Raw genomic sequence first — 22,251 nt, forward strand, 5'->3', positions numbered from 1 at the left:
TTAACCCATCTGACCAATCGGAGAACCTATTTATCTTTATAAATAAAAATGGTACTTCCTGGTTGGAAAATAATGAAAACCTTATCCAGAAAGTCTGGGGGTTGCTGTTATGTTGCCCCCCCCCCCCCCCCACACACACACACTATTCCCTTATTCTGCAAAGAAATCATTTCCTAAAATAGACAACCCTAAATGCCTTGAGTACACCTTCTGCTCCATGATATGGGTGGCAGGGTGTAGCAGCTGGGCCCCTTCAGGGGAACTAGCCAGTAGGACCATGCTCTGGTACATTACACATTGCATTACTGTATCCTCATTGCATTTTCCCAACTGGCCCTCAACAGATGAGGGAGGGACTTTGTGAGGAGATAAAGGGTATTACTGGCCATTAGTGTCCTGTGGATTATCATAATCCAGCCCTAGTGCTGTCAGAGTGGCTACAGTAAAGTGCCTCAGTGTGGTCCTGTCACTGTGTAGGCTTGAAGATGGAATCCCATGGACAGTGTATTCTTTTGGCCCTCCTGCTTGTCTCCAACGGTATGTCGGTCTCTTCTTTGCCTTTGTCTTCCCTCATTATGTCTGTGTCTCTCTGGATGGGGAGTTTGATCAAAGCATGACCTCAGACTATAGGCTTCTAGAGTGTGGTGGGTTGAAATGGCTGTACAGCTTTAATATACACTGTCAAATAGTTTCACATATTGGTTGATTGGTGGTGGATTGAATACTGAAACAAACATATATTGGTTGATTGGGCTCCCGAGTGGCGCAGCAGTCTAAGACACTGCATCTAGAGGCGTCACTACAGACTCTGGTTTGATTCCAGGCTGCATCACAACCAGCTGTGATTGGAAGTCCCGTAGGGCGGCGCACAATTGGCCCAGCGTCCTCCAGGTTAGGGTTTGGCCGGGGTAGGCCGTCATTGTAAATAAGAATTTGTTCTTAACTGACTTGTCTAGTTAAATAAAAAATAAATAAAAAAAATTGGTGTTGGATTGAATACTGAAAGAAACAACTGATATTTTTAGGTATTTCTGTTATAAATAGATGGATTGTTATAGTTTTACTGTAGCAGTTATGTGTCTAGTTTCCCAATATTCAAATCCCTCACCAGGCAACATGCTTCACTGAATAATGTGCTGGATGAATTGTGGTCTAGTAGTCAGACTGTGGAATGGACAGACTGTACATGTATGGAATATGAGAGACTTGTTATGGTTGGAAAGTGTTTCTGCCTTTACATCTAATGTTCTGTCTCTGTGCTGCGCTGGGGGTCCGTCCCAACAGTTCTAATCCGTGTACACGCTCAGGAGGTAGGTGGAATCAAATCTAGTGATTGATCATCAAACATATAATATGATAATGTAATGTATGTGTGAATTGACTGATGTCCTCCAACCTAAGGCAGAGGCCTTCTCCAGCTCCAGTCCTGCAGAGCCTCTGTCTGCTTTAGTTCACACCCAAGTAGTTCTCCACGACCTGAGTTAAAGAACCCTGCCCTGGCCTTAGAGACTAATGTTCCACCTCTCCCTCTTTGTGTTTCAGGGGGAGGAAGTGACTGAGACATGGACAGGACGAGCCTGTAAGTGTGACTGTGAGGGGTCAGAATCCCCAACCCAGTTCACCTCCCTCTCCCCCACCCCACCACGTGTCATGGAGTGTATGCCAGGTAAAGACCCTCTGTCTGTCTCTGTCTATGTGTGTCTCTCTCTCTCTCTGTCTCTCTATCTCTCGTTCTGTCTCTCTCTCTCTCGTTCTCTCTCTCACTCTGTGTCTATCTCTCTCTCTGTCTATCTGTCTTTCTCTCTCTTTCTCTCTATGTCTCTCTCAATTCAAGTCAATTCAATTCAACGGCTTTATTGGCATGGGAAACATATGTTAACATTGCCAAAGCAAGTGAGGTAGATAATATACAAAAGTGAAATAAACAATAAAAATTAACAGTAAACATTACACTCACAAAAGTTCCAAAAGAATAAAGACCTTTCAAATGTCATATTATGTATATATACAGTGTTGTAACGATGTGCAAATGGTTAAAGTACAAAAGGGAAAATAAATAATCATAAATATGGGTTGTGTTTACAATGGTGTTTGTTCTTCACTGGTTGCCCTTTTCTTGTGGCAACAGGTCACAAATCTTGCGGCTGTGATGTCACACTGTGGTATTTCACCCAGTAGATATGGGATTTTATCAAAATCGGGTTTGTTTTCAAATTCTTTGTGTGTCTGTATAATCTGGGGGAAATATGTGTCTCTAATATGGTCATAGATTTGACAGGAGGTTAGGAAGTGCAGCTCAGTTTCCACCTCATTTTGTGGGCAGTAAGCACATAACCTGTCTTCTCTTGAGAGCCAGGTCTGCCTACGGCGGCCTTTCTCAATAGCAAGGCTATGCTCACTGAGTCTGTACATAGTCAAAGCTTTCCTTAAGTTTGGGTCAGTCACAGTGGTCAGGTATACTGCCACTGTGTACTCTCTGTTTAGGGCCAAATAGCATTCTAGTTTGCTCTGTTTTTATGTTAATTACTTGACACATTAGAAATAATTATCTCTTTGTTTTCTCATGATTTGGTTGGGTCTAATTGTGCTGCGGTCCTGGGACTCTGTGGGATGTGATTGTGTTTGTGAACAGAGCCCCAGGACCAGCTTACTTAGGGGACGAAGTCTCCAGGTTCATCTCTCTGCAGGTGATGGCTTTATTATGGAAGGTTTGGGAATCACTTCCTTTTAGGTGGTTGTAGAATTTAACAGCTCTTTTCTGGATTTTGATCATTAGCGGGTATCGCCCTAATTCTGCTCTCTCTCTCTGTCTTTCTCTCTGTCTATGTACCTCTCTCTCTCTATTTCTCTCTCTGTCTCTCTCTTTCTCTGTGTCTCTCTCTGTCTACCTGTCTCTCTCTCTCTCTGTCTCTCTTTTTCCCATCTGTCTTTCTGTCTGTCTGTCTGTCTGTCTGTCTGTCTCTCTCTCTGTGTCTGTCTCTCTCGCTCTGTCTGTCTCTCTTTTTCCCCCTGTCTCTGTCTCTCTCTTTCCCCCTGTCTCTGTCTCTCTCTCTCTGTCTGTCTCTCTGTCTCTCTCTACCTGTCTCTCTCTCTCTCTCTGTCTCTCTCTCTGCCTCTCTCTCTCTCTCTCTCTCTCTGTCTCTCTCTCTGTGTCTCTCTCTCTCTGTCTCTCTCTCTGTCTCTCTCTCTCTTTGTCTCTCTCTATCTCCCTCTGTCTCTATCTGGTTGTTTAGTAGCTAGGTGCTACATGTAGCTTTGTCTCTGGCCTGTGATCTCCTGATCTGTAGTTAGTCGTCAATACTTTATGCACGGTAAGCTGGGTGTGCCTCATACATAAATGATTACTGGACTGGAACCATTCTACAGAAGACTTGACACTCATTAACCTGACTTCAATATCTTGTGAGCAGACATCCAATCACATTTAGATGTAGAAGTATCAACTAAATTAACATCATATCAGTGTGTTGAGTTACCGTAGTTACCATAGGTCTACTGGTATGTATTCAATTGGAATGGATCAATATTGTTTTTAATTTAATTTGATTGGAAACTGAAATCTTTGTAGGGGCTGAGAGGCAGAAGGGTGTGTGTGCGTGTATGAGTGTGTGTGTGTGTGTGTGTGTGTGTGTGTGTGTGTGTGTGCGTGTGCGTGTGCGTGTGCGTGTGCGTGTGTGTGTTGAGCTGGATGAACAAGTCTGTGCCTGCAGTCAGGTGGAATGTCATTAATCAGCAGATGGAGAGCCTCCTTGCTCCACTTCACACAGGCTGTGTGTGTAATCACATGAGAGAAAGAGAGAGAGAGAGAGAGAGAGAGAGAGAGAGAGAGAGAGAGAGAGAGAGAGAGAGGGAGAGAGAGAGAGAGAGAGAGAGAGAGAGAGAGAGAGAGACAGAGACAGAGACAGAGACAGAGACAGAGACAGAGACAGAGACAGAGACAGAGACAGAGACAGAGACAGACAGAGTACTGTGCAGTATGCTTGCAGGATTATCCCTTTACTAGAACAGGGTTGTGATACAGAGATTACTAGGACCAAAATAGGACGTCTGTCCTTCTCACACTTATAAAAAGGAAAGGTGTTGATTGGGTGATCAGAGCCTCCTCTATCTTCCTGTTCAAACAGCAGAGTGGATAGGAGAGGCTGGGGTGCATCCCAAATTAATCCCTATTCCCTCCAATGCACTTATTCTGAGCAGAGCCCTATGGGCCATAGAGATGCAACCTGATACTGGTTCCAAAGAGTCAAACAGCAGGCTACTACTATACTATTACTACTATACCATTACTACTATACTACTATACCATTACTACTATACTACTATACCATTACTACTATACTACTATACTATTACCACTATACTATTACTACTATACTACTATACTATTACTACTATATTACCATACTGTTATTATTACTACTGCTACTATACTACTACTGTTACTACTACTACTACTACTACTACTAGTATACTACTACTACTACTACTACTACTACTTCTACTACTATTATACTACTACTACTACTACTACTACTACTACTACTACTACTACTAATATACCACTACTACTATACTACTACTAGTATTTATAATACTACTACTAATATAATACCACTACTACTATTATTACTAGTACTACTACTATTACTATTATTACTATACTACTACTACTATTATTAGTATTACTACTACTATACTACTTCTACTCTTGTTATACTACTATTACTACTACTACCACTACTAATATAGTACTACTACTATAATACTACTAGTATTCATACCATTACTACTAATATACTACTACTACTACTATTATTACTAGTACTACTACTATTACTACTACCACCACTTCTACTACTACTATTATTAATACTACTATACTGCTATACTACTACTACTGCTACTACTACTACTACCACTACTATACTACAACTATACTACTACTACAACTACTACTGCTACTACTACTATTACTATACTACTACTACTACAACTATACCACTACTACTACTACTACTACTACTACAACTATACCACTACTACTATTATTACTATTACTACTACTACTACTACTATTACTACGACTACTACTACTATACTACTGCTACTATTACCACTACTACACTACTACTCCTATTATTACTACTGCCACTACTACTACTATACTACTTCTACTCTTGTTATACTACTATTACTACTACTACCACTACTAATATAGTACTACTACTATAATACTACTAGTATTCATACCATTACTACTAATATACTACTACTACTACTATTATTACTAGTACTACTACTATTACTACTACCACCACTTCTACTACTACTATTATTAATACTACTATACTGCTATACTACTACTACTGCTACTACTACTACTACCACTACTATACTACAACTATACTACTACTACAACTACTACTGCTACTACTACTATTACTATACTACTACTACTACAACTATACCACTACTACTACTACTACTACTACTACAACTATACCACTACTACTATTATTACTATTACTACTACTACTACTACTATTACTACGACTACTACTACTATACTACTGCTACTATTACCACTACTACACTACTACTCCTATTATTACTACTGCCACTACTACTACTATACTACTACCACTACCATGCTACCACTACTATTACCACTACTACTACTACTACTACTACTACTATTAATACCACTATACTACTACTACTACTATTATTACTACTATTACCGCTACTACTACTATACTACTACAGCTATGTTACTACTACTACTACTACTACTACTACTACCACTACTACTACTACTACTAATACTACTGCTATCATTACTACTACTGCTACTACTGCTACTACTACTACTACTACTACTATACTCCTACCACTACTATGCTATTACTACCACTATACAAATACTACTACTTCTACTGCTACTTCTACTACTACTGCTACGATGATTACTATTACTATTACTAATACTACCACTATTCTACTACTACTATACCAATACTACTACCATACTACTACTATTATTACTACTACTACTACTGCTACTTCTACTACTACTACTACGATGATTACTATTACTATTACTACTACTCCTACTATACTACTACTACTATACTACTACTACTATACTACTACAACTATGCTACTACTACTACTACTACTATACTACTACAACTATGCTACTACTACTACTACCGCTACTATTACCACTACTACTACTACTACTACTATACTACTACCGCTACTATTACCACTACTACTACTACTACTACTACTACTACTATACTACTACCACTACTATGCTACTACTACCACTACACTAATACTACCACTTCTACTGCTACTTCTACTAATACTACTACTACGGTGCTTACTATTACTATTACTTTTACTACTACTACTACTATTCTACTACTACTATACCAATGCTACCACTATACTACTACTACTATACTACTATACTACTATACTACTACTACCTCTATTACTATACTACTACTACTATACCACTACTACTATTATTACTATTACTAATACTACTATACCACTACTGCTATTATTACTATTACTACAACTACTACTACTATTATTGCTATTACTACTACTACTACTTCTACAACTACTACCACTGGTACTAGACAGTGGGTTATATCAGCTCATAGTAAACAGTAGGACAGTGGGTTATATCAGCTCATAGTAAACAGTAGGACAGTGGGTTATATCAGCTCATAGTAAACAGTAGGACAGTGGGTTATATCAGCTCATAGTAAACAGTAGGACAGTGGGTTATATCAGCTCATAGTAAACAGTAGGACAGTGGGTTATATCAGCTCATAGTAAACAGTAGGACAGTGGGTTATATCAGCTCATAGTAAACAGTAGGACAGTGGGTTATATCAGCTCATAGTGGGTTATATCAGCTCATAGTAAACAGTAGGACAGTGGGTAATATCAGCTCATAGTAAACAGTAGGACAGTGGGTTATATCACCTCATAGTAAACAGTAGGACAGTGGGTTATATCAGCTCATAGTAAACAGCAGGACAGTGGGTAATATCACCTCATAGTAAACAGTAGGACAGTGGGTTATATCAGCTCATAGTAAACAGTAGGACAGTGGGTTATATCAGCTCATAGTAAACAGTAGGACAGTGGGTTATATCACCTCATAGTAAACAGTAGGACAGTGGGTTATATCAGCTCATAGTAAACAGTAGGACAGTGGGTTATATCAGCTCATAGTAAACAGTAGGACAGTGGGTTATATCAGCTCATAGTAAACAGTAGGACAGTGGGTTATATCACCTCATAGTGGGTTATATCAGCTCATAGTAAACAGTAGGACAGTGGGTTATATCAGCTCATAGTGGGTTATATCAGCTCATAGTAAACAGTAGGACAGTGGGTTATATCAGCTCATAGTGGGTTATATCAGCTCATAGTAAACAGTAGGACAGTGGGTTATATCAGCTCATAGTAAACAGTAGGACAGTGGGTTATATCAGCTCATAGTAAACAGTAGGACAGTGGGTTATATCAGCTCATAGTAAACAGTAGGACAGTGGGTTATATCAGCTCATAGTAAACAGTAGGACAGTGGGTTATATCAGCTCATAGTAAACAGTAGGACAGTGGGTTATATCAGCTCATAGTGGGTTATATCAGCTCATAGTAAACAGTAGGACAGTGGGTTATATCAGCTCATAGTAAACAGTAGGACAGTGGGTAATATCAGCTCATAGTAAACAGTAGGACAGTGGGTAATATCACCTCATAGTAAACAGTAGGACAGTGGGTAATATCAGCTCATAGTAAACAGTAGGACAGTGGGTTATATCAGCTCATAGTAAACAGTAGGACAGTGGGTTATATCAGCTCATAGTAAACAGTAGGACAGTGGGTAATATCAGCTCATAGTAAACAGTAGGACAGTGGGTAATATCACCTCATAGTAAACAGTAGGACAGTGGGTTATATCAGCTCATAGTAAACAGTAGGACAGTGGGTTATATCAGCTCATAGTAAACAGTAGGACAGTGGGTTATATCAGCTCATAGTAAACAGTAGGACAGTGGGTTATATCAGCTCATAGTAAACAGTAGGACAGTGGGTTATATCAGCTCATAGTAAACAGTAGGACGGTGTGGGTGGCTATGTGCTGTTTTCAGTGTCCTACTCCAGCGTTCCCCAACCTGCGGCCCACAGGTGGTTTTATTTGGCCCCCCATTGTTGGACATAAAAGACTGTAAGAGCAGGAAATCAGCTCCAAGTGATTTTAATTTAAGAAATCTGTTCCATAGTATTCCTACGCATAATAGAGAGACGTGATTGTATACAAATGTAAGCCAGCTTTGAAATGATTGTTTTATGCAAACATTATACTGTATCTGTTTAGGCTTCTTGCGGTCAATTTGCAGTCTTTAAATGATTTGCAGTTGTGTTCCGCCCCCCCCCCCCGACCATCCGCTCAAGATCAAATCGGCCCACGGCTCAATGTAGTTGTATGATCCATGTCCCACTCAGTGTTGGTTATCCAGGAAGGAAACAACTTGGTTTTGGTTAAAGCCTCTGGTAGGATGTTCAGCCAACCATCTGCTGCGCTCTTCTACTAATGATGTTTATCTAATGGATGTTTATCTAATGGATGTTTATCTAATAGATGTTTATCTAATGGATGTTTATCTAATGGATGTTTATCTAATGGATGTTTATCTAATGGATGTTTATCTAATGGATGTTTATCTAATGGATGTTTATCTAATGGATGTTTATCTAATGGATGTTTATCTAATGGATGTTTATCTAATGGATGTTTATCTAATAGATGTTTATCTAATGGATGTTTATCTAATGGATGTTTATCTAATGGATGTTTATCTAATGGATGTTTATCTAATGGATGTTTATCTAATAGATGTTTATCTAATGGATGTTTATCTAATGGATGTTTATCTAATGGATGTTTATCTAATGGATGTTTATCTAATGGATGTTTATCTAATAGATGTTTATCTAATGGATGTTTATCTAATAGATGTTTATCTTCAATGTGGAGAATTAAAACAGAAGGATTTAGGATTGGAGATGTATGTGTGAGTCCAAAATGGCACCCTATTCCCTACATAGTGCCCTACTTTAGACCAGAGCCCCATGGCACCCTATTCCCTACATAGTGCCCTACTTTAGACCAGAGCCCCATGGCACCCTATTCCCTACATAGTGCACTACTTTTGGATGGAGCAGGAAATCAGGGATTGAGAGGGGGTGGGTGGGTTGGAGGGAGAGGATTAATGTGGTGTTGGTTGGTTAGGCACAGGGTGCCTCAGTCACCAGACGTCACCTTGCATGCTGGTGTTATCTTTCATAACAACGAGCGGGGGGATGCTCCAGTTAGCTTCTGCAACTAGGAAATGTTTTTGCCCTTCAATTGCAGTTCAGTATACAGTGTGTCCTGTGTAGAGAAGTGTCTTCCATTGGGCTAGACTATAGTGATTACGTGGTCTCTAACAAAATAACTACAAAAATAACTACAAAATAATTAGCATCAGTGTGACGTCCGTTGTTTGGCATCCAATGTTAACATGTTGACTACTTCCTAGTTGTGGACCATGATTTGCCTCTCTCACCTTGGCCTCCCTCCTCTCCATGATTTGCCTCTCTCACCTTGGCCTCCCTCCTCTCCATGATTTGCCTCTCTCACCTTGGTCTCCCTCCTCTCCATGATTTGCCTCTCTCACCTTGGCCTCCCTCCTCTCCATGATTTGCCTCTCTCACCTTGGCCTCCCTCCTCTCCATGATTTGCCTCTCTCACCTTGGCCTCCCTCCTCTCCATGATTTGCCTCTCTCACCTTGGCCTCCCTCCTCTCCATGATTTGCCTCTCTCACCTTGGCCTCCCTCCTCTCCATGATTTGCCTCTCTCACCTTGGCCTCCCTCCTCTCCATGATTTGCCTCTCTCACCTTGGCCTCCCTCCTCTCCATGATTTGCCTCTCTCACCTTGGCCTCCCTCCTCTCCATGATTTGCCTCTCTCACCTTGGCCTCCCTCCTCTCCATGATTTGCCTCTCTCACCTTGGCCTCCCTCCTCTCCATGATTTGCCTCTCTCACCTTGGCCTCCCTCCTCTCCATGATTTGCCTCTCTCACCTTGGCCTCCCTCCTCTCCATGATTTTCCTCTCTCACCTTGGCCTCCCTCCTCTCCATGATTTGCCTCTCTCACCTTGGCCTCCCTCCTCTCCATGATTTGCCTCTCTCACCTTGGCCTCCCTCCTCTCCATGATTTGCCTCTCTCACCTTGGCCTCCCTCCTCTCCATGATTTGCCTCTCTCACCTTGGCCTCCCTCCTCTCCATGATTTGCCTCTCTCACCTTGGCCTCCCTCCTCTCCAGAGTGTCCGTACCACAAGCCCCTGGGGTTGGAGGCTGGCTCAGTCAGACCAGACCAGATCAGCTGTTCCAACGAGGACCAGTACACTGGCTGGTTCTCCTCCTGGCTCCCCAGCAATGCCAGACTCAACAACCAGGGCTTTGGGTGAGTCCCCTGCCCCATCCTCTCCCTCAGGACCAACCCCTGGTAGGGCCTCTATCTCCCCCTCCCTGTAACTGTAAAGGAGGACATTGGGTGAGTCCCCTGCCCCATCCTCTCCCTCAGGACCAACCCCTGGTAGGGCCTCTATCTCCTCCTCCCTGTAACTGTAAAGGAGGACATTGGGTGAGTCCCCTGCCAGCTCCTCTCCCTCAGGACCAACCCCTGGTAGGGCCTCTATCTCCCCCTCCCTGTAACTGTAAAGGAGGACATTGGGTGAGTCCCCTGCCCCATCCTCTCCCTCAGGACCAACCCCTGGTAGGGCCTCTATCTCCTCCTCCCTGTAACTGTAAAGGAGGACATTGGGTGAGTCCCCTGCCCCATCCTCTCCCTCAGGACCAGCCCCTGGTAGGGCCTCTATCTCCCCCTCCCTGTAACTGTAAAGGAGGACATTGGGTGAGTCCCCTGCCCCATCCTCTCCCTCAGGACCAACCCCTGGTAGGGCCTCTATCTCCCCCTCCCTGTAACTGTAAAGGAGGACATTGGCTAAATCAGTAACCTTAGTGTTCCCTTGGGAAATAGCTCTTCTGACCTCATTGGTAAATTTGGTCCCCCTCCAGGTCATTGTTTTTGCCTAGGCTTTAGCTCAGCGGGCTAACATAGTTTCCCCTCCAGGTGTGCATGGCTGTCTAAGTTCCAGGACAACAGCCAGTGGTTGCAGATTGACCTGAAGGAGGTGATGGTGGTGTCTGGTATCCTGACCCAGGGGCGCTGTGACGCTGACGAATGGATCACCAAGTACAGCGTCCAGTACCGCACCGACCAGAATCTCAACTGGATCTACTACAAGGACCAGACGGGGAACAACAGGGTGGGTCCATCCTACCTTTACCTTTTAAATGTACTCATTGAGAAGATGCTGTTATTCAGAGCGACTCACAGTCAATAAATACTGTAACAAAACTTTTTTTACTTTTTACAATCATAACTTAGTTCATAGTTATACATCAATACATGGTTCGTTAAGACATCACAAGGTTTACACATGTAATAATGTGGAAGACAGTCTTGGGATTTATACATATAGTATATCAAAATCAATCCTTCTCATCAGATCCCATATTTCTTTAGTTCTGTATCAGTTCAGTAAAAGGTGTTCTAAAGTCTAGTCCTGCCAGGTGAGGCAGGATGTCTGGCAGGAGGATTCTCCATCTGTGTTACTGCATGGTGGTCTGTGTTGTCGCTCCTCCTCACACTGTTACTGCATGGTGGTCTGTGTTGGTTCTCCTCCTCACACCGCTCCGTGTCTCTCCTCAGGTGTTCTACGGGAACTCGGACCGCTCCTCCTCGGTTCAGAACCTCCTGCGTCCTCCCATGGTAACTCGCTACATCCGTTTACTCCCTCTGGGCTGGCACACACGTATCGCCATCCGCATGGAGCTGCTGCTCTGCATGAGCAAGTGTACCTGATTCTGTCTGTCCTGACGACCAGGGTCACACTCAGCAGGGTACAACACCGTGGAACGTTCAGACAGAAAATGTAATGATTAGAACTAACATGATTCTACATGAATACACAGTCATATTGGTTCTACACAATATATTTCTATGTGAAGGTCCTGTAATGATACACCATCCTGAACAGGCCCAAGGAGAGCCCTGGTCGTTCCCCTGGTCGTTCCCCTGGCTGTTCTCCTGGATGTTCCCCTGGCTGTTCTCCTGGATGTTCCCCTGGCTGTTCTCCTGGATGTTCCCCTGGCTGTTCCCCTGGCTGTTCCCCTGGCTGTTCCCCTGGCTGTTCTCCTGGATGTTCCCCTGGCTGTTCCCTATGCCAAAGTGGAATCTACTGCTCTGGAAATCTTTGTTTCCTTTCCTTCCCCAAAACGGTTAAGTAATATCACTCTCCCAGGAATTGGTTTTATGTGTGAAAAGGTCCATTCTGTTTTCAGATCAGATGTGTTACAACAGTTTTATTTATGATAATTTTTTTACAATGAACAAAAAGGGGTGGATGGCCAGTTGTTTCCACTTGGGTGAGGAAGAGGAGATAAATACATGCTTATGAACCGACAAACCCAGAGAAATTGGGGATGATTATGTGATGAGGAAAGCTCAGAGAAAGAGAACACTACCAGTCCTGTGGTTAACTGGATGTTGTGTACTGTACTGTGCTGTGTTGTGTACTGTACTGTGTTGTGTGTGTGGATTCTGATGTAGTTTGTGACAGTGATGTAGAGAGTCCAGTGGAGGTATCGTTCGTTGCTTGTTTTATTGTATTCATTTAAAGTTGACCAAAACCAGTTCCTGAAATAAAGACAAACTCTTGTACCTTCTTGTTTTGGAGTATCATTGAACAATATTCCTGTGTAATCCTCTGATGTCCAGTTTCAAATACAACTAGAGGAATCTCCACTTGTGATGTGTGAAACCCTTTTCCTGATCCCCAAAAACAATTCATGCCAGTTAACAGGGTAGATCCATGTGGTTTTAATTCTTATTTAGTCAGTGACCAAATATATAAATAATGCTGTTTATGTGTGATGTCATGCAAATAAAATCCTGTGGTTAAATGTTAAACAAACAACAACCGGAAGTGATTTATAATTCAGGATCTGGATAATCTCGAATTTAGGATCATCTCAAGCTGATTTGTGTTTTCCTGTGACGGCGTGAAGGATTGTTCACTTCAAACCGCCACGAAACCGCCGTTAGAAATGATATAACAATGAGTTAACATAAACTGCAGGTGTGGGCTATTTGAGTTTAGACATTAGTGGGATAGCCTGGTGCTCCCAGATCGAGCTAAAGAGCACAAACAGATCGGGGGACCACCAGGCTAAATTGAAGGTGATCTTAAACCCAATATAATGAAATCACACCGTAAAGATTATGATATTTGAGGCAACTGGTCCTTGGAGTCTTTTTGCCACAGAACCCCTGGAAGGCATTCTGTTCTATTGGACACAGAACTATGGTTACGACAAGGACAAGGACGCGACACAGACAACGAGAGAAAAGTGGAACTGAAGTTCAATACTGAAACGGATCTTTTCAAACTGAAAAAGCATGTATTCAAACTGGACGTTACAATGACAGGTGACGGCCCTAAGCACTTCAATCAGAACGTCACTGTCAACTGTTAGTGTAAAACTGAACGTTAAATTAAAACGTTACTGTCAACTGGTAGTGTAAAACTGAATGTTAAATTAAAACGTTACTGTCAACTGGTAGTGTAAAACTGAATGTTAAATTAAAACCTTACTGTCAACTGTTAGTGTAAAACTGAATGTTAAATTAAAACATTACTGTCAACTGGTAGTGTAAAACTGAATTGTTAAATTAAAACGTTACTGTCAACTGTTAGTGTAAAACTGAATGTTAAATTAAAACATTACTGTCAACTGTTAGTGTAAAACTGAATGTTAAATTATAACGTTACTGTCAACTGTTAGTGTAAAACTGAATGTTAAATTAAAACATTACTGTCAACTGTTAGTGTAAAACTGAATGTTAAATCAAAACGTTACTGTCAACTGTTAGTGTAAAACTGAATGTTAAATCAAAACATTACTGTCAACTGGTAGTGTAAAACTGAATGTTAAATTAAAATGTTATTAAAATGTTGTGGAAATATATGAAGGAGAACAATCCACTGGATCACCTGATACACACAGTGCATGTTGGTGTTATTAACACGTCTCCATGGAACATCACATGTTCAGTCGGTGCAGATTGTTTGGAACTGGACTGGAGGGCCAGTCTGGGGCTTTGAGGGGAGACGCCATATTTCTGAGGGGCAGGCTGGGGCTTTGAGGGGAGACGCCATCTTTCTGAGGGGCAGTCTGGGGCTTTGAGGGGAGACGCCATCTTTCTGAGGGGCAGGCTGGGGCTTTGAGGGGAGACGCCATATTTCTGAGGGGCAGGCTGGGGCTTTGAGGGGAGACGCCATATTTCTGAGGGGCAGGCTGGGGCTTTGAGGGGAGACGCCATCTTTCTGAGGGGCAGTCTGGGGCTTTGAGGGGAGACGCCATCTTTCTGAGGGGCAGGCTGGGGCTTTGAGGGGAGACGCCATATTTCTGAGGGGCAGGCTGGGGCTTTGAGGGGAGACGCCATCTTTCTGAGGGGCAGGCTGGGGCTTTGAGGGGAGACGCCATCTTTCTGAGGGGCAGCCTGGGGCTTTGAGGGGAGACGCCATCTTTCTGAGGGGCAGCCTGGGGCTTTGAGGGGAGACGCCATATTTCTGAGGGGCAGGCTGGGGCTTTGAGGGGAGACGCCATATTTCTGAGGGGCAGGCTGGGGCTTTGAGGGGAGACGCCATATTTCTGAGGGGCAGGCTGGGGCTTTGAGGGGAGACGCCATATTTCTGAGGGCCAGTCTGGGGCTTTGAGGGGAGACGCCATATTTCTGAGGGCCAGTCTGGGGCTTTGAGGGGAGACGCCATATTTCTGAGGGGCAGCCTGGGGCTTTGAGGGGAGACGCCATCTTTCTGAGGGGCAGCCTGGGGCTTTGAGGGGAGACGCCATCTTTCTGAGGGGCAGCCTGGGGCTTTGAGGGGAGACGCCGTCTTTCTGAGGGGCAGCCTGGGGCTTTGAGGGGAGACGCCGTCTTTCTGAGTGGCAGCCTGGGGCTTTGAGGGGAGACGCCATCTTTCTGAGGGGCAGCCTGGGGCTTTGAGGGGAGAGGACATCTTTCTGAGGGGCAGCCTGGGGCTTTGAGGGGAGACGCAATCTTTCTGAGGGGCAGCCTGGGGCTTTGAGGGGAGACGCCATCTTTCTGAGGGGCAGCCTGGGGCTTTGAGGGGAGACGCCATCTTTCTGAGGGGCAGCCTGGGGCTTTGAGGGGAGACGCCGTCTTTCTGAGGGGCAGCCTGGGGCTTTGAGGGGAGACGCCGTCTTTCTGAGTGGCAGCCTGGGGCTTTGAGGGGAGACGCCATCTTTCTGAGGGGCAGCCTGGGGCTTTGAGGGGAGAGGACATCTTTCTGAGGGGCAGCCTGGGGCTTTGAGGGGAGACGCCGTCTTTCTGAGGGGCAGCCTGGGGCTTTGAGGGGAGACGCCGTCTTTCTGAGGGGCAGCCTGGGGCTTTGAGGGGAGACGCCATCTTTCTGAGGGGCAGCCTGGGGCTTTGAGGGGAGACGCCATCTTTCTGAGGGGCAGCCTGGGGCTTTGAGGGGAGACGCCATCTTTCTGAGGGGCAGCCTGGGGCTTTGAGGGGAGACGCCATCTTTCTGAGGGGCAGTCTGGGGCTTTGAGGGGAGACGCCATCTTTCTGAGGGGCAGCCTGGGGCTTTGAGGGGAGATGCCGTCTTTCTGAGGGGCAGCCTGGGGCTTTGAGGGGAGACGCCGTCTTTCTGAGGGGCAACCTGGGGCTTTGAGGGGAGACGCCATCTTTCTGAGGGGCAGCCTGGGGCTTTGAGGGGAGACGCCGTCTTTCTGAGGGGCAGCCTGGGGCTTTGAGGGGAGACGCCGTCTTTCTGAGGGGCAGCCTGGGGCTTTGAGGGGAGATGCCGTCTTTCTGAGGGGCAGCCTGGGGCTTTGAGGGGAGACGCCATCTTTCTGAGGGGCAGCCTGGGGCTTTGAGGGGAGACGCCATCTTTCTGAAGGGGCAGCCTGGGGCTTTGAGGGGAGACGCCATCTTTCTGAGGGGCAGTCTGGGACAAAGTCAGAGTGGTGTGCTCAGGAGGTGTATGTTTGCTTGCGCACGGTGTGCCGGTGTGTGTGCTTGCGCACGGTGTGCCGGTGTGTGTGCGTGCGCACGTGTGTGTGTGTGGTGTGTGGTGTGTGTACATGTGTGTGTGTGCGCGTGCGTGTGTGTGTATACTTCTTCTTATTGTTACTTTGTCCTTGATGTTCACACTATGTACTGTAGATTAATGACTAGCCAGGGCTAAAGATATCCATGACATTCATTGTGCAAATATCAGAAAGTTAAGCCTACGTATTTTACCCTTTAAAGCCAACAGCACAAACTGGTATGGTATGGATATCTCTGCTATGGATATCTCTGGTATGGCTATATTTGGTATGACTATCTCTGGTACAGATATCTCTGGTATGGCTGTCTCTGCTATGGCTATCTCTGGCATGGATATCTCTGCTATGGATATCTCCGGCATGGATATCTCTGCTATGGATGTCTCTGGCATGGATATCTCTGCTATGGATATCTCTGGTACGTGCGTTTGTGTGTGTGTATCCTTCATCAGGAAACAACAGGACATCTCAACAGGAATCTCCACATGGTGCCTGAGTCTCTAATAACTAGATCAGCGGGTGTGACTGTCATGGTTACCGTACTGCAGAATGACCCTTTACAACAAACAGTACCTTACAGTACATTCCCATCTGTTTGTGCTAACTGACCATAGACCATATGAGTTGGAGCCAGGCTACACATGTTTGTCAAGATGATGTGGCAAATTATTACCTTTACAAACTTCACAACCTTGAGCCATATAGGTATCTCATTCTTTTATCATACATTATAATATTATATAATTTGTCTTTGTCCATCTGTCGTACATATATCTCCATAACTTTGTGTCAAATCAGATCAAATAAATACATTAAAGAGACAAAGTAAACGGACAGAACAAACAGGCTATACTGTAACAACAATAAATAGAAATTCTGAAAAACCTCCACAATTAAATATTTTGGATGAAATATTGAATTATTATTATATATAGTTAGAATCTCATAATCTTTTTTACATTTCTTTTTCAAGCTCTTGCAATATTACACAATTATTCATTCTACAATACTTATTAAATCTCCATTTAGGCCTACATATCGTTAAATAAAGTCATTTAATTTAAATCAAATAAAATGAATTTCATGAATAATATAATATAATATCAATACAAATTTTATCAAATGTTTGAAGCATCAAAAAAGGTCAGATTTTTACGGCCAGTCAGTCATATAGTCCTGAACTTAGAGAGATAACCTTCCGATCTCTATAGTCCTAGGTGCGTCTGGCGGCCAGCAGGCGGCAGTAGTGAGAGCCCAGAGTCCTATTCATTAGGGCACACAATTGAAAACGTTTTAAAACGCTTCGCAACGCACCACAAAAAAATAAGCGTTTCTTATTGGACAATAGTCCATCTTGTCCCTCCCTGCTTCAGTCTGTTTTCTTCCGTTTGGTGCCTAATCAACATGACGACCCTTGAGGGCAGAGAGACGTCTCCTCCACAGACATGTTTTTCCCTAGAATGGACATTCAAGTCAATGGGAGGGTAGAATTCTAATTCCATGTTCTCCTCACAGGGCTGTCTCTTTCAGGTCGTTGAGGTTTGGCATCCGTGACCTTGATGGTCTGGTAAAGGTGGGCCCGTTGGCGACCATTTGGTCGGGGTACGGCTGAGCCCCCTCTGCCCTGGCGAGGGCCGCCGCGTGCCAGTTGGACTCAATCTGCCCCTGTATCTGCCCCGGGAGGGGGTAACTCTGCTTCCGGTGGCTCTTAGACTGACCAGAGCTGGAGCTGCTGCTGCTAGGGTGTCCCTGGTGGGACCTACCGTCACCGAAGACTCCCCCTTTAGAGGAGGAGGTGGGGGGGTTGGGGAGGTGCTGGAATCGCAGGTCGGAAGGAGGAGGGGGTTGGCTGGAAGAGGAGGAGGGGGAGAGGTGCAGGAGCCTGCGTAGGGACTTCAGGGGTTGGTTCTAAGGGGAGGCATAGAAAACAATCACCACAAAGCTTGTGAACACTAAGCGGGTACACCAAGCTGGAAAGGAACAATTCAGTTTAGAATTCAGGAAATTCAGGAAGTGAATTGAAAATTCAGTTCAACCAGTAAACATAAATGAAGTGTGATTGTGAATCCACCTGTTTCTCCTGAGGCCAGTCACTGACTCTCTCTCTCTGTCTCCCTCTCTCCCTCTCTCGCTCTCTTTCTCTGTCGCGATCTCGGCTCTGCTCGCGTTCACGATCCTTATCCCGGGAGCGTTCGCGGTTCCTCCTCCGGCTGCCGTGGTGAGAGGAAGACGAGGACGAGGACTTGGCCCCCTTCTGGATAAACAGGTTGTCCTGGCCATCACCAGGAACCTACCATTTCACAACAGAAAAGGTGGGGGAGAGGGGGGGTTAACACTGACACAGAGGTGGAGGAGAGGGGGGGTTAACACTGACACAGAGGTGGGGGAGAGGGGGGTTAACACTGACACAGAGGTGGGGGAGAGGGGGGGTTAACACTGACACAGAGGTGGGGGAGAGGGGGGTTAACACTGACACAGAGGTGGAGGAGAGGGGGGGTTAACACTGACACAGAGGTGGAGGAGAGGGGGGGGGTTAACACTGACACAGAGGTGGAGGAGAGGGGGGGGGTTAACACTGACACAGAGGTAGAGGAGAGGGGGGGTTAACACTGACACAGAGGTGGAGGAGAGGGGGGGTTAACACTGACACAGAGGTGGGGGAGAGGGGGGGGGTTAACACTGACACAGAGGTGGAGGAGAGGGGGGGTTAACACTGACACAGAGGTGGAGGAGAGGGGGGGGGGTTAACACTGACACAGAGGTGGAGGAGAGGGGGGGTTAACACTGACACAGAGGTGGAGGAGAGGGGGGGTTAACACTGACACAGAGGTGGGGGAGAGGGGGGGGTTAACACTGACACAGAGGTGGAGGAGAGGGGGGGTTAACACTGACACAGAGGTGGGGGAGAGGGGGGGGGGTTAACACTGACACAGAGGTAGAGGAGAGGGGGGGTTAACACTGACACAGAGGTGGAGGAGAGGGGGGGTTAACACTGACACAGAGGTGGGGGAGAGGGGGGGGTTAACACTGACACAGAGGTGGAGGAGAGGGGGGGTTAACACTGACACAGAGGTGGAGGAGAGGGGTGGGGGTTAACACTGACACAGAGGTGGGGGAGAGGGGGGGTTAACACTGACACAGAGGTGGGTGAGAGGGGGGGTTAACACTGACACAGAGGTGGGGGAGAGGGGGGCTAACACTGACACAGAGGTGGAGGAGAGGGGGGTTAACACTGACACAGAGGTGGAGGAGAGGGGGGGTTAACACTGACACAGAGGTGGAGGAGAGGGGGGGGTTAACACTGACACAGAGGTGGAGGAGAGGGGGGGTTAACACTGACACAGAGGTGGGGGAGAGGGGGGGGTTAACACTGACACAGAGGTGGAGGAGAGGGGGGGTTAACACTGACACAGAGGTGGGGGAGAGGGGGGTTAACACTGACACAGAGGTGGGGGAGAGGGGGGTTAACACTGACACAGAGGTGGAGGAGAGGGGGGGTTAACACTGACACAGAGGTGGGGGAGAGGGGGGGGTTAACACTGACACAGAGGTGGGGGAGAGGGGGGGTTAACACTGACACAGAGGTGGAGGAGAGGGGGGTGTTAACACTGACACAGAGGTGGGGGAGAGGGGGGTTAACACTGACACAGAGGTGGGGGAGAGGGGGGGTTAACACTGACACAGAGGTGGGGGAGAGGGGGGGTTAACACTGACACAGAGGTGGGGGAGAGGGGGGTTAACACTGACACAGAGGTGGGGGAGAGGGGGGGTTAACACTGACACAGAGGTGGGGGAGAGGGGGGGGTTAACACTGACACAGAGGTGGAGGAGAGGGGGGGTTAACACTGACACAGAGGTGGGGGAGAGGGGGGGTTAACACTGACACAGAGGTGGGGGAGAGGGGGGGGGTTAACACTGACACAGAGGTGGGGGAGAGGGGGGGTTAACACTGACACAGAGGTGGGGGAGAGGGGGGGTTAACACTGACACAGAGGTGGGGGAGAGGGGGGGTTAACACTGACACAGAGGTGGGGGAGAGGGGGGGTTAACACTGACACAGAGGTGGAGGAGAGGGGGGGTTAACACTGACACAGAGGTGGAGGAGAGGGGGGGTTAACACTGACACAGAGGTGGGGGAGAGGGGGGTTAACACTGACACAGAGGTGGGGGAGAGGGGGGGTTAACACTGACACAGAGGTGGAGGAGAGGGGGGGTTAACACTGACACAGAGGTGGGGGAGAGGGGGGGTTAACACTGACACAGAGGTGGAGGAGAGGGGGGGTTAACACTGACACAGAGGTGGAGGAGAGGGGGGGGGTTAACACTGACACAGAGGTGGGGGAGAGGGGGGGTTAACACTGACACAGAGGTGGGGGAGAGGGGGGGGTTAACACTGACACAGAGGTGGAGGAGAGGGGGGTTAACACTGACACAGAGGTGGAGGAGAGGGGGGGTTAACACTGACACAGAGGTGGGGGAGAGGGGGGGTTAACACTGACACAGAGGTGGAGGAGAGCGGGGGGTTAACACTGACACAGAGGTGGGGGAGAGGGGGGGTTAACACTGACACAGAGGTGGAGGAGAGGGGGGGTTAACACTGACACAGAGGTGGGGGAGAGGGGGGGGGTTAACACTGACACAGAGGTGGGGGAGAGGGGGGTTAACACTGACACAGAGGTGGGTGAGAGGGATGGTTAACACTGACACAGAGGTGGGGGAGAGGGGGGTTAACACTGACACAGAGGTGGAGGAGAGGGGGGGTTAACACTGACACAGAGGTGGAGGAGAGGGGGGGTTAACACTGACACAGAGGTGGAGGAGAGGGGGGGTTAACACTGACACAGAGGTGGAGGAGAGGGGGTGTTAACACTGACACAGAGGTGGGGGAGAGGGGGGGTTAACACTGACACAGAGGTGGGGGAGAGGGGGGGTTAACACTGACACAGAGGTGGGGGAGAGGGGGGGTTAACACTGACACAGAGGTGGGGGAGAGGGGGGGGTTAACACTGACACAGAGGTGGAGGAGAGGGGGGGTTAACACTGACACAGAGGTGGGGGAGAGGGGGGGTTAACACTGACACAGAGGTGGGGGAGAGGGGGGGGGGTTAACACTGACACAGAGGTGGAGGAGAGGGGGGGTTAACACTGACACAGAGGTGGGGGAGAGGGGGGGTTAACACTGACACAGAGGTGGAGGAGAGGGGGGGTTAACACTGACACAGAGGTGGAGGAGAGGGGGGGTTAACACTGACACAGAGGTGGAGGAGAGGGGGGGTTAACACTGACACAGAGGTGGGGGAGAGGGGGGGGGGGTTAACACTGACACAGAGGTGGGGGAGAGGGGGGGTTAACACTGACACAGAGGTGGAGGAGAGGGGGGGTTAACACTGACACAGAGGTGGGGGAGAGGGGGGGGGTTAACACTGACACAGAGGTGGGGGAGAGGGATGGTTAACACTGACACAGAGGTGGGGGAGAGGGGGGGTTAACACTGACACAGAGGTGGAGGAGAGGGGGGGGTTTAACACTGACACAGAGGTGGAGGAGAGGGGGGGTTAACACTGACACAGAGGTGGAGGAGAGGGGGGGGTTAACACTGACACAGAGGTGGGGGAGAGGGGGGGTTAACACTGACACAGAGGTGGGGGAGAGGGGGGGTTAACACTGACACAGAGGTGGAGGAGAGGGGGGGTTAACACTGACACAGAGGTGGAGGAGGGGGGGGGTTAACACTGACACAGAGGTGGAGGAGAGGGGGGGGTTAACACTGACACAGAGGTGGGGGAGAGGGGGGGTTAACACTGACACAGAGGTGGGGGAGAGGGGGGGGGTTAACACTGACACAGAGGTGGGGGAGAGGGGGGGTTAACACTGACACAGAGGTGGGGGAGGGGGGGGGGGTTAACACTGACACAGAGGTGGGGGAGAGGGGGGTTAACACTGACACAGAGGTGGGGGAG

The 22,251-nt window shown here is 47.0% G+C and overlaps 2 protein-coding genes and 2 long non-coding RNA genes across 10 annotated transcripts in view; 3 read left to right on the forward strand and 1 right to left on the reverse strand.

The window, feature by feature from the left end:
* The first annotated feature begins 318 nt into the window (after positions 1-318).
* Positions 319-12,869, forward strand: LOC129843463 (retinoschisin-like). Of its 2 annotated transcripts, XM_055912192.1 has the most exons (6): positions 320-537; positions 1,285-1,310; positions 1,543-1,666; positions 10,406-10,547; positions 11,217-11,412; positions 11,859-12,869. In XM_055912192.1, the coding sequence occupies exons 1-6, from the start codon at positions 486-488 to the stop codon at positions 12,009-12,011; spliced, it is 693 nt and encodes a 230-aa protein (XP_055768167.1). In that variant the 5' UTR covers positions 320-485; the 3' UTR covers positions 12,012-12,869. The 2 variants fall into 2 exon arrangements, with proteins under 2 accessions (XP_055768168.1, XP_055768167.1); XM_055912193.1 differs by lacking the exon at positions 1,285-1,310 and having other exon boundaries at positions 319-537.
* A 4,124-nt stretch (positions 12,870-16,993) lies between these two features.
* Positions 16,994-22,251, reverse strand: part of LOC129843461 (cyclin-dependent kinase-like 5) — a 97,009-nt gene continuing 91,751 nt past the window's right edge. For all 6 annotated transcript variants that reach the window (XM_055912183.1, XM_055912186.1, XM_055912181.1 and 3 more), the window contains 2 exons: positions 18,363-18,581; positions 16,994-18,199 (listed from right to left, as the gene is read on the reverse strand). In XM_055912183.1, the coding sequence (XP_055768158.1) occupies positions 17,801-18,199; positions 18,363-18,581 (618 nt within the window). In that variant the 3' untranslated portion in view covers positions 16,994-17,800. The remainder of the gene's footprint in view (positions 18,200-18,362; positions 18,582-22,251) is intronic.
* On the forward strand, positions 18,589-18,960 carry LOC129843468 (uncharacterized). Its single transcript, XR_008757859.1, has 3 exons — positions 18,589-18,704; positions 18,739-18,805; positions 18,912-18,960. It is a non-coding gene; the product is annotated as an uncharacterized LOC129843468 (long non-coding RNA).
* LOC129843467 (uncharacterized) lies at positions 20,523-21,055 on the forward strand. The gene is made up of 3 exons (XR_008757858.1): positions 20,523-20,590; positions 20,729-20,899; positions 21,003-21,055. It is a non-coding gene; the product is annotated as an uncharacterized LOC129843467 (long non-coding RNA).

Source organism: Salvelinus fontinalis, unplaced genomic scaffold, assembly GCF_029448725.1.
Source record: "Salvelinus fontinalis isolate EN_2023a unplaced genomic scaffold, ASM2944872v1 scaffold_0142, whole genome shotgun sequence".
In the NCBI taxonomy this organism is placed as follows: Eukaryota; Metazoa; Chordata; class Actinopteri; order Salmoniformes; family Salmonidae; genus Salvelinus; species Salvelinus fontinalis.

Coding starts and splice junctions, on each gene's coding strand:
- LOC129843463 (XM_055912192.1), top strand. CDS start 486: ATGGAATCCCATGGACAGTGTATTCTTTTGGCCCTCCTGCTTGTCTCC. Junction 1,311..1,542: donor TCCGTGTACACGCTCAGGAG/GTAGGTGGAATC, acceptor TTTGTGTTTCAG/GGGGAGGAAGTGACTGAGAC. Junction 11,413..11,858: donor ACCAGACGGGGAACAACAGG/GTGGGTCCATCC, acceptor GTCTCTCCTCAG/GTGTTCTACGGGAACTCGGA.